The following is a 14,406-nucleotide window of genomic DNA, read 5'->3' as shown; positions in this document are numbered from 1 at the left end:
AAAGGGTTACGGTTACGATTACGAAATTCCATAAATATGCGGTGTGTAGGAAAGTTAAATTGAACTTGTTGTACGCCAAATATGCTCTACATAAGTACTTAGAGTGGTAGCTATGTGCTCGTAACATGATTTCTCATATATGTATTATGATAATTCAAGTATGTCAGTCTCATGTAATTGAAATGTAATTTGTTATGAGAAATAAGTGAATGTCTTCAGTCTTCAAACCGAAGTAAGTATTAGATAAGTATAACCAGGTTCAATAGATTTTCCTTGGTTACTATATAACGGAGAAGACCATTTTTTAATTTTGTTATCTCTTTTAGTTATAGCCTGGCTACGATCGTACCTAGATTTGTATATTCTGAACTAGTCCCCATTCGTGTAAATGGGGTTGCTCCCCTCACACGTCGGGGCGTCGTTGAAAAGGTAATTTAATATGCGGTAGTGATAGACAGTAAATTTGCAAAATATACCTCGTTAGTTACCTACCCTAATAAGCGATGTCCCGCGTATCACATCTAAAGAGGTGTAAAATTTACCCTTAGGATTGCTTATTTTGATACAAATTTATATTGATTATATTCGGACGCAATCCTTAGCAGATAGGAGGCGGTGTTTTACCAACCTGTGTCGATAATCCAATGGATTGCCATCAGCCAAATGGATCCTCTACTTAAGGCTCAAAAACATCTACGTAAAAATAACAGTCTTCTACTCGTAGGTGTATATTAATTTAATCTTTAAGCCATACCACATACAGTTTTTTAGAAGTTGTCCAAAGAACAAACTGACGTCTCTTTCGATCTCAATGTCTGACTGGTTCAAATTATATTTAATTTCACTAAAAGCTACGCTCAAATTGAAATCTGCACGAACAAAGCATAATGTTAAGATGTTAAGTAGGACTGAGTCTGAGTATATTGCGCCTTAAGATAGTTCCGTAAGCTCCATCACGAGTATTTCTCATCTCAGTCAGATGTCATTGCGGCGATGTGTGTTATCCTTAACATGTGTTGAATAATACATAACCAGTTTGCATGTCAAGTGAAGATGTGATGTCTCTCGAGCGGAGCGATGTAATGACTGCCGGTGTCAGGTGAGGGATAGCCGGGATAAACATTGCTTATGTAACCCATAAACTATCTACCATCTACCGTCGATTTAGAACATATCTTGTCTCTGTTATATGGCGGGCGTGCTTATCTAATTGGAGGAGGCGAGTAAAGTTTTACCAATAATGAGAGTCTGTATGCCTTTTCAGCCCATATGTTGTCACCGGTGCCCTCAATAGTCTTTAGTTTCAATTTGATTTAATGTATGTATGTATGTATGTATGTATGTATGTATGTATGTTAGTCTTTAAGGTATTTGTAATATGGGCCTTGTATTCAATCAAAATTAGAATAAAAAAATAAAAACGATAAAGGGTTCCGGTTTTCTCGAGAGATTACAGTATGGGGTTCTCCAAAAAAGGTTTGAACACTTGAAGTGGTTTCCAAAGTGTTGATAATGGGCATGTGACACACCTGGGCTTGCAGACGTGCAAAGGCTGCGATGACCGCTTGCCCTCAGGCGCCGTACGCTAGTTTATCACCTAAGTGGTATTAATAAATGTAGTCCAAGCTGTAAGCAAACAAATACATTGACGACGCATTTGTTTGCTTACAGCTTGGACTACATTTGCATCCATCGTATAAAAAAGGAACCTCACCACGTAAAGAAGAAGAAGGCGACCACCTTAAAAAGTAGCGCATCTAGTTTGCGAAAGCATACATCTCTACAGTCACATCGTGAACTTTCGAGTCAAGGAGACGGGGTTAGAGCTCGACAAACTATACAAATTTAATACGAACTCTGAAGATGTAACGTCGAGAGCGTCGTTTTATCAAAACAGTTGTTTGTCATGTCCTCTGAACGTAAATTGTATGCGTTGATATCGCTGTTCCATTCAGTTTTGCGAATTGGAAAGCGTAAATAGATATTCAATGCCGAGCTTTACAAAAGCCGCGCTGTGTGAATTTATCGGGATCAAATTTAAATGTATGATCAGGTCTCTGAAAATAAAAACGATCTGGATGCGAAGGTTGTTTCGCATTGAATGTTTTTGTGGGACCGATGTGAAGAGAGGTGTAGGGCATCGGCGCAACGCAGCGGCGCGGCGCGGCGTCGATACGTGTCCCGCGCAACGGCCTGACGTCGCCGCGGGCCGCGGGCCGGCGCACTCCGGCATTCGGGCCTCGCGACGGACCGTCGCCGTCGTCGCCAGCTCCGCGACTGCCTCGATTTTCCAGCGACGACAAACGCTTACTCAGCGACGTGCGTATACCTGCTAAGTGATAGTTAAGTTTAACGTGAAAAAAACAAATCCAAAGCTGTTAAGTGGTACCTACTATAATATCCCCAACCTAGTCTGGTGAAAACAAACACATCGCAGTGTTATTCGCGCAAGCGCGCCGCACGCGGACATGTCGAGGTCGGCCATCTTGGCTGAAGACGCACTTTCGCCTCGCCCCAGCTTTAGACTTTAAGCTGAAACCCTTAGCGGTAACGAAGGGGGTCAGAATGTTCCACGGGCGAGGCGTCGCGGCGGGCGGTCTTTGAGCCTGCCCGCTCGGCGCGGCTATCGATCGTTTCGAGCGCTATGGCGCTCGCGGAGTGAATGCGGACATCGGGACCGTGCCGCAGCTCCCGCACGCGAGCGGCGCGTCCTACCAGTGATAGTGCTAGAGTGGAGGCGCGGCATGTGACTCGGCGTGCCCGCGTGGTTGGGAGGGCGCGCGGGCGGCGGCGGGCCAGGCTGACCGCGCGCCATGGGCGAGGAGTATCCGCGCTCCCCCTGCGAGCGGTTCCCGGCGGCGGGCGCGTTCAGCGTGGCACCGCCGGAGAGGCTCAGCCCGCCGCCGCCCGCGCCGCTGCCGGATCGCTTCTCAGCGTCTCCGAGGCGGGTGCGCCGTTGCGCGGAGGCCGAGCGCGCGCGGCGACCGCGCTATGTGCCGCCGGCGGCTCACGTGCCGGTGGAGCGGTACGTGCCGCGGCCGCCGGCGCCGCTGCGCCCGCCACCCCCGGTATACTGCGGGTTGGCGTGTCGGCCGCCGCCGCCGTCGTCGCGCAAGTGTTGCGGCCCAGCGTGCCGCGAGGACCTGGCGGGCTCGCCGCCCCCTACTCGCTACGTGGAGTACGTGGGCGCCGCCGCCGCGCGACGCCTGGCATGCACGCCGCCACCACCACCGCCGCCCGCGCTGCAGCTGCCCTGCGAGCCACAGGAACCTCCGTGCTGTGTCCAAGCCCGCAGGCGACCGCAGCCTCCACATGATTGGTAAGTTACTTGATCAAATTATATGAAAGTACGATAACGAAGACACTTAGAATGACTATTTGTCTTTGAACTTACTCGCCAGAATAGATTAAAAAAAACTCAAATAATACGTGCTTGGGACTAAACTGACCCGTTAGCAGGCAGTATAAGAGATATTTACCTATTTTATGGGATTCTTCTAAGTTGATACAATATTTCGCCTCAAAGATATTCATCTCCTTCCATTCACCACAGATTTTAGATGATAAAGAGTAGAGACGCGTTCTTATAGTGAACGAGACCTAACAATATAAACATCAATACAAACATTTTGAAACGTCAAACTTAATGTTCGTGCGGGCGTGCATATAAATTACTGATGAATTCGAAAACATCCGATGAATTACGGCCTCGCGGGTCGACGGGGTGGGTGTGACTAGGGTTAGCAGTCACCAAATTTAAAAACTCGAGGCGGGATGCTTGATTATTATGAAAATTAGCGGCTTGATATCACGATAGGCCTAGTATGATTGTAATATGCCGGATTATATGAAACCACCTTGAAAAATTCACAAACACAAACACAAAATTAATACCATGACTAATAATCTTATAATATCTACAATAGTTTACATTCATCGTTACTAATGAATCAATCTTGACTATATTTAATTTAATTTAAAAACAAAAAAACTGTCTACTTTATGTTATTTAGCCGCTTTTCCAATGCTACCTACATTCGCCAGTAATTGGCCACCCTAAACTAAAAATGATTTCTATTCACCTATAAACATAATAAATTTTAGGGTAGTCAGTTATTGAAGGGTAGCTAGTTATTGACCTTATATTAAAATAAATTATGTTTATAGGTAAATAGAATCTTTTCTAGTTTAGGGTGACCAGTTATTGCCCGGTGGCCAGTTACTGGCGAATTACCCTATGATAAAATTTATTCATGTTATGGAAAAAGCTGACGTCTGATAAGTGATAACCCTAGAGGTGTGAGGGGATGAGATGTAATTGGCTAAAATTCCGCGGATGGGATTGATAACGCATGATTTATGACATCGGTTAACGATCGCCCGCAAAATGACTGCTCGAAACAAACTGATCACCCACGCCGATTTATACATGTATGTACCTACCTATGTAAAATTTTTCAGTAAATAAATTTTTGTCAGTAAATGTATCTAACATTTCCTGACATATCGAGAGTTGTTTTTCAGAGTTAACGTTACTTTTAAGTACTTCAATTATCTTTTTTTAAGGTACACTCTTGATTAAACTCTGTGTGTAACTAATTCGTTCATTACAGCAATTTATATCTTAATAATAATATAGCGCTACATCAGCTTTTTATCGCATTAGAAATGTAGGTAACTTATGACGAATTGTCAAAAGAAGTATAAGAGTCACAGTTTCTGAGTCTGTTTAAAAATACAGTCAAATTGGTGTTCACCTTTTTCGAACTTTGTGGAGAAGGCCGAGTGACATAGTTACTTGTCCTAATTTTTAAATCGTGATCAATTTGTTTCTTCTAGAAAAAGGCCAAAATTGCACAACGTATTATCTTAAAATTCCTCGAAACTAAATTGATCTAAGTATCAATAACGAAGATTCCAGATTGAATTACAGACTTAAAAGGTCACATTGGCTGTATTAGCACTCTAATAGCTATAAAGGTGCCTAGCCTTTAAATAAAGGCTGCCAAAAGGGTGTCTACGGCTGATAGTACTTAGATAAAACTGAAATTTAAATTAAACTTAACCCATTAGGTAAACTATTATTTTAGGCTTTGTGTAAATAACACGAATGTGCTTTTAAATTGATTTAAACGTTTAATATATTTGATTTGACCGTTAATGTGTAGATAGATAAGCTTTTATAAAAAACCGGGCAAGTGCAAGTTGGACTCGCGCACGAAGGGTTCCGTACCATAATGCAAAAAAAAAGACAAAAAAAAGCAAAAAAAAACGGTCACCCATCCAAGTACTGACCACTCCCGACGTTGCTTAACTTTGGTCAAAAATCACGTTTGTTGTATGGGAGCCCCATTTAAATCTTTATTTTATTCTGTTTTTAGTATTTGTTGTTATAGCGGCAACAGAAATACATCATCTGTGTGTGACGGTTCGTGAGATACAGCCTGGTGACAGACAGACGGACAGACGGACAGACGGACAGACGGACAGACGGACAGACGGACGGACAGCGAAGTCTTAGTAATAGGGTCCCGTTTTACCCTTTGGGTACGGAACCCTAAAAAGCAAAATCGTTGAACACATTATAAACAAATTGTTCATTTTATAGACTTGACTTTACTTGTATGTTACATATACATGTTTAAATGATACTTTTATGTGACAAAAGCCCTTATATCCGTCCCCACCAATTTAAGATTTTTTAGGAAGTAGAAGAAGAATAGAATTGTTAAGTGTTAATGGTAGCACAACTAGAAGCGTCGTTATTATAATTATATCCAAAAGTAGGTAGAAAATGAAATGTTTTAAACAAATCAGAAGGACAGGTGTACCTATTACCTATGACAGATACCTAGAATTTAATACCTACGGTGAGGTCAGTGATACTGATATCACATACAAGCTTATCTTTTGTGCCGTCATCGCACCTGATAAGTCGTCCTATTACATTGATTAAAACTACTACAGTATACTCGTACTTGTGTGTATTTTGATACAACTGTAGTGGCTGCAACGGCTACGGCTGTTGCTATGACAATAATTACTAAAAATTCATATCATGGTGTGATGTGACAAGTATCTCTTAGGTTATTCGCGTGCTGTGAAGAGTGTTTTACTATAGTGAAGAAACGTGTATTGTGCTAAGTAACATACCTAAATATTTGGTTTAGTGAGTGATAAGTGTTAAACAAGACACTTCTAGCTTGGTTCGGATTTCAGTTTGGAGGTTATGCATAAAAAGTAAGTGACCTTAGACAGATAATCAGTTTTTATCGTGAGCTAAGTAAATTTAGGTATTATGTTAGAGTAATTATTACCTACCTATATTTTTTCTTTTGATTACACAAATACGACACTTTTTCATATAATTATCAAAGTCGATTTAAGTACAGTGTGTGTCTGACCATGGGACTTTGTTGTTGGTCCCATAGTAAAACTAAACTACTTTTACTATGGGACCAACCCTCGGGGTTTTTTTTTGGTTTTTCCATAGAAAGCGTCGACATCTAATCAGCCAAAATGTATGAAAAAGTAAAAAAAATCGGGATTTCGGGGTTAGTCCCATAGTAAAAGTAGCTCAGTTTAGCGAGTAGAATCGAGCCTTGGATTTAAAGCCCCATGGTCAGACACACACTGTATAGGTACATGTGTCGTTTGCTTCTACTGCTTTTATTGAAATATTAAATTAGTGATCTTGCATATAATAAAATGTCTCGATTGCTCGTAATTAAATTCAATTTGTGGTGTTCATTAATTTTGTTTTATGTTTGCTCCTAAAGTCTGCCTTGGACTCCACGTTTTGATCTATAAATGGAAACAGATAAAATCAGCCTGTCCTAAAGAGCGCTGACGGCCTTCGGATATTTTTTGTCGAATTGTGCTTGAAATAAAATTTCGCTTTTGGGAAATTCCCTTGATTTGTGAGGGTTTTGCCGGTGTATTATGCAGAGCCATGCTCGTATTTTAAAAGTAAAGTAGGTATTCCTTTTAGAGATATTAGGGATTTAGTTCTTTCGTATATTCTGGCGTTATTAGAATGTGCGCTATCGGGAAAGTGGCACTTTAGTTATTGCGCCAAAATTTAGCTGAAATAAAATGCAAATTATACTTCTAACAGGATTTGGAGTTACCGTTAACACGTAATGAACTGAGACTGAGTTCCTAAATCAAATGAAATAAAAACAAAAAGAACATCGTTAATGTTGAAAATAAAAAACTTTTCAGATTGTCTCAAAAAAGAAATATTACCGAGACATTGTAGACATACAAAATGATACTAATGGATTTATAAAAAAAACAGGAATAGAGGCAAAAGATATTATCCTAAGTAAGGAAGCAAAGGTGCCTACGTGATTTATTGATAGGCTCACTGAAAAAGTACCGCACTGCCGAAGCAAAACAAGAGAATAAGGAAGATAAATGAATTACTTTCATTTTGAGCACACCCATTTACCTTTCGCGGACCAACGTTGAATAGACCGCAAATTTGACCGCTCAATAATGTATAAATCATTAGGTACCTAAGGCATAATATTATAGTTTTCGTCATAATCCATACAATATAACTGACCATTTTGATTGTCTATGAGCTTGACCTTCACTTTCATTATTAGGTAAGTGTGTTTGTATCGATATTAAATTGTAGTCTTACATCAGTTAATACCAGAAGAATGCTGGTATTAATAGCAGAAAGTTTTACGTGCAATTGATATGGAGTTCATCATCATCATCATCATCTCAGCCATAAGACGTCCACTGCTGAACATAGGCCTCCCCCTTGGACCTCCATACGTGCCGGTTGGAAGCGACCCGCATCCAGCGTCTTCCGGCGACCTTAACAAGATCGTCTGTCCATCTTGTGGGTGGACGTCCTACGCTGCGCTTGCTAGTCCGTGGTCTTCACTCGAGCACTTTTCGACCCCATCGGCCATCTTCTCTGCGTGCAATGTGGCCTGCCCATTGCCACTTCAGCTTGCTAATCCGGTGGGCTATGTCGGTGACTTTAGTTCGTCTACGGATCTCCTCATTTCTGATTCGATCACGTAGAGAAACTCCGAGCATAGCCCTCTCCATAGCTCGTTGAGCGACTTTGAGTTTTGAGATGAGGCCGATAGTGAAAGACCACGTTTCGGAGCCGTAAGTCATCACTGGTAACACACATTGATTAAAGACTTTCGTCTTGAGGCACTGAGGTATGTCGGACGAAAAGACATTACGTAGTTTCCCGAACGCTGCCCAACCGAGTTGGATTCGGCGGTTGACCTCTTTCTCGAAGTTGGACCTACCTAATTGGACTACTTGTCCTAGGTAGATGTACGAGTCAACAACTTCGAGTACCGAGTTCCCAACAGAGACTGGGATGGGCACAACATTGGCATTTGACATAAGTTTCGTCTTGTCCATGTTCATTTTCAAGCCCACCCGTTGTGAAACTCGGTTGAGGTCATCGAGCATCATGCTGAGTTCCTCCAACGACTTTGCCATGACTACGATATCGTCGGCAAACCGAAGGTGAGTGATGTATTCGCCGTTGATGTTGATGCCAAGTCCTTCCCATTCCAGGAGCTTGAAGGCGTCTTCCATTACGGCAGTAAACAGTTTCGGAGAGATAACGTCTCCCTGCCTTACGCCTCTTCGCAATGGAATCGCCCTCGTGCTCTGCTCCTGTACTCGGACCGACATGGTGGCGTTACTATACAAACACTTCAACACTTCGATGTACCGATAGTCAATATGGCATCGCTGAAGAGACTCAAGCACCGCCCATGTTTCCACCGAATCGAAGGCTTTCTCATAGTCCACAAACGCTAAGCATAATGGCAAGTTATACTCTTCGGTCTTCTGTATAACTTGCCGCAGCGTATGGATGTGGTCTATGGTACTATAGCCTTTTCGGAAACCGGCTTGTTCGGGAGGCTGGAAGTCATCAAGTCTGTGTTCGAGACGGTTCGTGATGACCCTTGAAAACAGCTTATAGACATGGCTCAGAAGCGTGATGGGTCTGTAGTTCTTCAATAGGTTGTTATCACCTTTTTTGAAGAACAGCACCACCTCGCCTCTATTCCATGTTTCAGGCGTTATGCCCTCGGACAAGACGGAATTAAAGAGCTTCTGGAGGACTTTAAGTACCGGTGTTCTACCCGCTCTCAGAAGCTCTGAAGTGATTCCGTCTTTGCCCGGCGCCTTGTTGTTCTTAAGCTGCTTCAGGGCCATCCTAATCTCGTACAGACTGATGTCCGGGATATCTTCGGTATAATGTCGGGACAGCTTGGCTCTTGGATCTCCTACCAAGCTGTCAACGGGCTTTGCGATCGAAGTGTATAACTGTCCATAGAACCTCTCGATCTCACCTAAAACCTCCGCTTTGCTCGACGCTATGCTGCCATCTTCTCGTTTCAGCTTTGTCAGCTGGCTTTGCCCAATAGACTTGTCCTTTGCGAACACTTTGGAGCCTTGGTTTCGCTCAATAGTCTCTTTAATACGGTTAGTATTAAAGAGACGCAGATCATGTCGCAAGGACTTAGATATACGTCTATTGAGCTGCCTATATGACTCCGCGTCATCGGGAGACTGCAACTGTAGCGAGCGTCGTTCAGCCATGAGGTTTAAGGTTTGCTCGGTCAATTTCTGAGGTCTATCTTTACGGCGAGGTCTAAAAAACTTAGACCCTACTGTGTGGACAGTTTCCACTAGCCCGTCGTTGATTTCGTCCACTGAAGCCAAGTTCTCTAGGCAAGCAAAGCGGTTAGAGAGCTCAAGTTGAAAGCTTTCGGGGTTTTGAACATGGGCTCGAGTAGGTCGGAGCGTAGACTTCATCAGGCTGGACCTTTCAAGTTTAATATTGATATTCAGTGTGCCTCTTACGATTCGGTGATCACTACCGGTCTTTACCCTGTTGATCACAGAGACATCGCTGAATATCCGTTTCTTGTCGGTCATGATGAAGTCTATCTCGTTTCTCGTGGAACCGTCAGGACTCATCCAGGTCCATTTCCTGTGAGGCGGCTTCTGGAAGAAAGAGTTCATCATGAAGAGTTCCTCTCTCTCCAGAAAGTCGGCCAGCCTCTGACCCCTAGGGTTCCGTTGCCCATACCCAAATTGCCCCACTCTCAACTCATCCCCGCTTCTCTTGCCCAACTTTGCGTTAAAGTCCCCCATAACAACAGTAAAGTAGGTTTTAGAAGTATGTATGGCCCTACTTACGTCCTCATACATAGCTTCTACTTCATCATCGGAGTGTGACGAGGTCGGTGCGTATACCTGAATGACCTTCAGCGAATATCTTTTGGATATTCTGAGTATTAGGTATACCACCCTGCTCGACACACTGTCGATGGTTATTATGTTGTTTACGAGGGACTTGTGAACGAGAAACCCGACACCACCTTGGGACTGTTGGTCGCCCTCCCGGTGGTAGAGCAAGTTACCAGACTTCAGGGTTGTCGTGTCCTCCCCCTCTCTACGGACTTCGCATAACCCTACAATGTCCCAGTGTAACCTGCTCAGTTCCTCTTCCAGCTCGCAGATCTTTTCGTCAGTCCTCATAGTGCGTATGTTGTGTGTTACCAGGGCCAGTCGTCGTCGGGGCGGGTAGCCGGATCTTTGCCGGAGATTCTTAGCACCCCTGACCCCGCTAATGCCCTGACCGCTACCATAGCCAGAGCACCGGGGGTCGCCGGAACCTCGGGGCCGTGGTTTTATTGTGCTCATCATATGGAGTTCATGATTTTGTTATTCACGTTATTTGTTTTATTTGCGTTTATTTTGCATAGCTACCTACCTATTTAAGTTTAGATTTTTTTGTATGTTTGAACTCCCTAAAAGAAGTACATATGAAGGTAAGAATTAACGGTATTATTTGCTTAGGTAGCGCGACTATTTATTTCCTAAACAAAGTACCCTAAACAATTTTGCAAAAGTTCGCCTATACATGAAGAGCCATGCTGTCGTTTTCATTCACTTTGATATCTTCTAAATCGCTTTGACCATGATTATAAATATTTAAGCAAATTCTGTGCACGTTGCGATATTAGGTAGGTAGTAGATATTCGGAATTCCCAAAGTGTAGTCCCGTGTGCCGGCATGGTAATCCGACGTAATGAGTAAATTAGATATTTCGAGCATCCTCTGCTCCGCTGGCCGCAGCTGGTCGTGGGTATTATTAATCTCATATTGAAAGCTTTCAATGCATTAAGCTTTAGTTTCCTTAGTATAATGTGCCGACATGTATCCTACCATTATGATATTTATAGTTTTACGTATGTACGTTAGCCTTCAATATTAAATATTTTTACAGTAGGTACAGTCGACGTCAAAGATATCTTTACACTTTTGCACCTTACTCTCTTATAATAACGTCGACTGTACATATGGTGCTACTTTACCACACTAGTGCGATAATTGGCACATTACGTCATTACGTCATGTGTCAATAATTTAAAATTTAAAGAGTCATTTGTATTACTGAATCGCGATTAGAAAGGGATTGAGATAGCTGTCAATCCATATTGATTTTGACGTAAGTGTATGGAAATCTGTTATTTCTAATCCCTTTCTGATCGCGGCATGATAATACCTAACTGTAAAACGTTGTACGATAAATGTGCGAATAGGTGTTTTTTTTTTAATACCACATCGGTGGCAAACAAGCATACGGCCCGCCTGATGGTAAGCAGTCACCGTAGCCTATGGACGCCTGCAACTCCAGAGGTGTTACATGCGCGTTGCCGACCTTTTAAAAACCTGTACACTCCTTTTTTGAAGAACCCCATACTGTAGACCCTCGGGAAAATCTCGGAAGGGAGCTCATTCCACAGTGATTCGCAACTCGTGTCGATTTTAAACCACTTCGGTTGTGTTTTAATTTATGGCCACTCGTTGCAAACTTCGTAAAGTAATGTACTATTATAACCTATATTAAGAAGATTATTCTCAATTGGGTTGATATTCGAAATTGTATTCTATCTAATGGGACAAAAATATCAGATTAGCAGCTTCTGCAAGCCGAGAATCCTTTGAATTGATGTTGAATTTCCTCCTAAACATTCTCGTTTATAATTTCCGATTGACTTCTTAATTAATATCATCGTTCACAACTCGTCTGTTTACTTGAGATCATTTCTGTCCAATTAAAATGTACTTACTTAGTTGGGATCATTTACTTTTACTGTATAATTTGAGTCGAAAGCTGAATATAACTTAAACATATAGGTATAGCGTTATAAACAACTAATCCTATTTAAACCAACTAATCCTATTTAAGTTATACTTTCTATTCGTATTTTATTCATTCTGAGAATTTATACGGTTGTTTGTAAGTATCTACCTACTGTTAGCATCGCAGTCGCTTGACACTGTGTACATAATCAAACCCAACGGGGTTTGATTACAGTGTCATCAATAACGATTGATGTTGCAAAAAATAAGGGTTGGCACAAATATGTAAACTTCACCGCCATTTTACGTTCAATTTATCTTTTAATTAGAATGTATGAAATTAGCTTATTTCGTTGTTTATAAATTAACTATAGTACCATTTTTTTTGTAAAATGAGCGATCAAGATATCCGCGACAGAGCAACGATGCCGCAATGCCGGTCGTAACATGTGGTTCCTGAACACATCACAGAGAACTTAATAATTTGTGTATAGATAAAACATTGTATGTAACTGTTCATAATTAGGCATTAAAACACTCGTTTGATTATGAAACTCGCTTGGCTCGTTTCATAAACCCCACACTCTTATTTGAATTTTATGTAGCAGTCATACCTATATAGTATATACCTACTCCTATTGGAACCCTTTATTTTCATACAACTTCAACCCAGTCTTATGACCGTGGACTTAAATCTGTGTATCTCTTTTAAAGTTCAATTTACAATTCCGGAAACCCAATTTACACCGAAGAGTTGATGTAAGTACCTTCTGCACAAATACTTCAATTAAAGTTAGCCGGATTAGAGGCTCCATTGCAGGTTTCTTGCGTTAATTGAGGATTCCAGGACTTCTCTCTACGAGTAAAAGTATTTTATCGATTTGAGCAGTTCGTTTTAGGGTTCCGTAGGTAAAGGTTTTCACAGATGATGTATTTTTGTTGCCACTATAACAACAAAGGCGGGCGGAGGGCGAATCCGACTCGATCTTGTCCGGTTTTTTTTATAATAATAAGTTATATTATGCAGCGTGAACAGGTATAAGTACTAAATTCATTTAATAAAATTATACTAGCTGAAGATTTATGGTTATTAGTAGGTTGTAAGTAAATAATTAGACACAAATAAAGCATATTGGACCCGGGTATGTCCTTAAACTACGTCCAGGACCCGGGTATGTCCTTAAACCACGTCCAAGACCACCGGTGGACGGGCAGCAGCGTCCCTCAAATTCGGTGTACTCGACTGCGATCGCCAACCTGCCTGCCAAGCGTGGCGATTATGGCATTCACCCCCCAAAAAAGGGGGAGGCCTATGTTCAGCAGTGGACGTTTTATGGCTGAGATGATGACGATGAAAGCATATTACTCAAGTAATATGCAAGTAAAAGCATATTACTCAAATAATGTGCAAGTAAAAGCATATTACCCAAGTAATATGCAAGTAAAAGCATACTACTCAAGTAATATGCTACTCGTTTATTTTGCACAAAACAAAACAATATTTACAAAGTAATCAATATAAAATAAAATACGCATAAAAATAAATTTTAAAATACACGTAAAAATTGTTCCAGCCAGCTGGCTTAATACCCTTGTAAGTTTATTTGCAAACGATGCCACTATTGATTATATCTCTCACTTCATCAGATACATATTCTATAGTACCTAAGATAAAATAATACTATTTCTGTTCTGCTTTATTCTGAATGCTTGAGATTAAAATGCTGCACAATAAAAAAAACTCAGCGTCGAGTTTACAATTAACGTTCTGAAACTATACTCGTTTTAATTGCTTTTAAATTACATACAGTTAAATAGGTTAAGGATTAAAGTAACTTCATGCAACAAAAAACCCTTTTTATTATAAAACAATCTGATGTAAGGTTTTACATGATACGTGTAGGTTCCTTGCAAAAGCTTAGTACTTAAGTCGAAGCTTGTTTTTAGACGCGAGTTAAATTAAAATATAAGCGAAATACCCGAGCAAAAAAGTTTAATCACTGGCCTTTTGGCAGCAGAGGGTTGTTGGGAACTTCAAAGGCGGCGAGAAAGGGTTGCGAGGGGAGGCTTGTCCCTTCATTTTCTAGATAACAAATGACGTGGACAAACCGAATTTCCTTCTTGACAGATGTTAGATTATTGAACTCGGAACTCGAAAACAATGGGTTAAAATTAAAAATGATAAATTGCAAAATGTTTCCCGCAATTTTGCACAAATTGGAGTTGACAATCTTGGGCGTCCTCGTTCAA

General features: G+C 41.4%; 1 protein-coding gene across 1 annotated transcript in view; it reads left to right on the top strand.

Moving 5' to 3' along the window:
- The first annotated feature begins 1,940 nt into the window (after positions 1-1,940).
- LOC134667396 (inactive rhomboid protein 2) overlaps positions 1,941-14,406 on the top strand; it is a 193,607-nt gene continuing 181,141 nt past the window's right edge. The window contains exon 1 of the mRNA XM_063524799.1: positions 1,941-3,319. Within this exon, the coding sequence (XP_063380869.1) occupies positions 2,814-3,319 (506 nt within the window). The 5' untranslated portion in view covers positions 1,941-2,813. The remainder of the gene's footprint in view (positions 3,320-14,406) is intronic.

This window comes from Cydia fagiglandana, chromosome 9 (assembly GCF_963556715.1).
Source record: "Cydia fagiglandana chromosome 9, ilCydFagi1.1, whole genome shotgun sequence".
Taxonomy (NCBI): Eukaryota; Metazoa; Arthropoda; class Insecta; order Lepidoptera; family Tortricidae; genus Cydia; species Cydia fagiglandana.
Note: the sequence above shows the minus strand (reverse complement) of the source record. Positions and strands in the feature narration are given on the sequence as shown.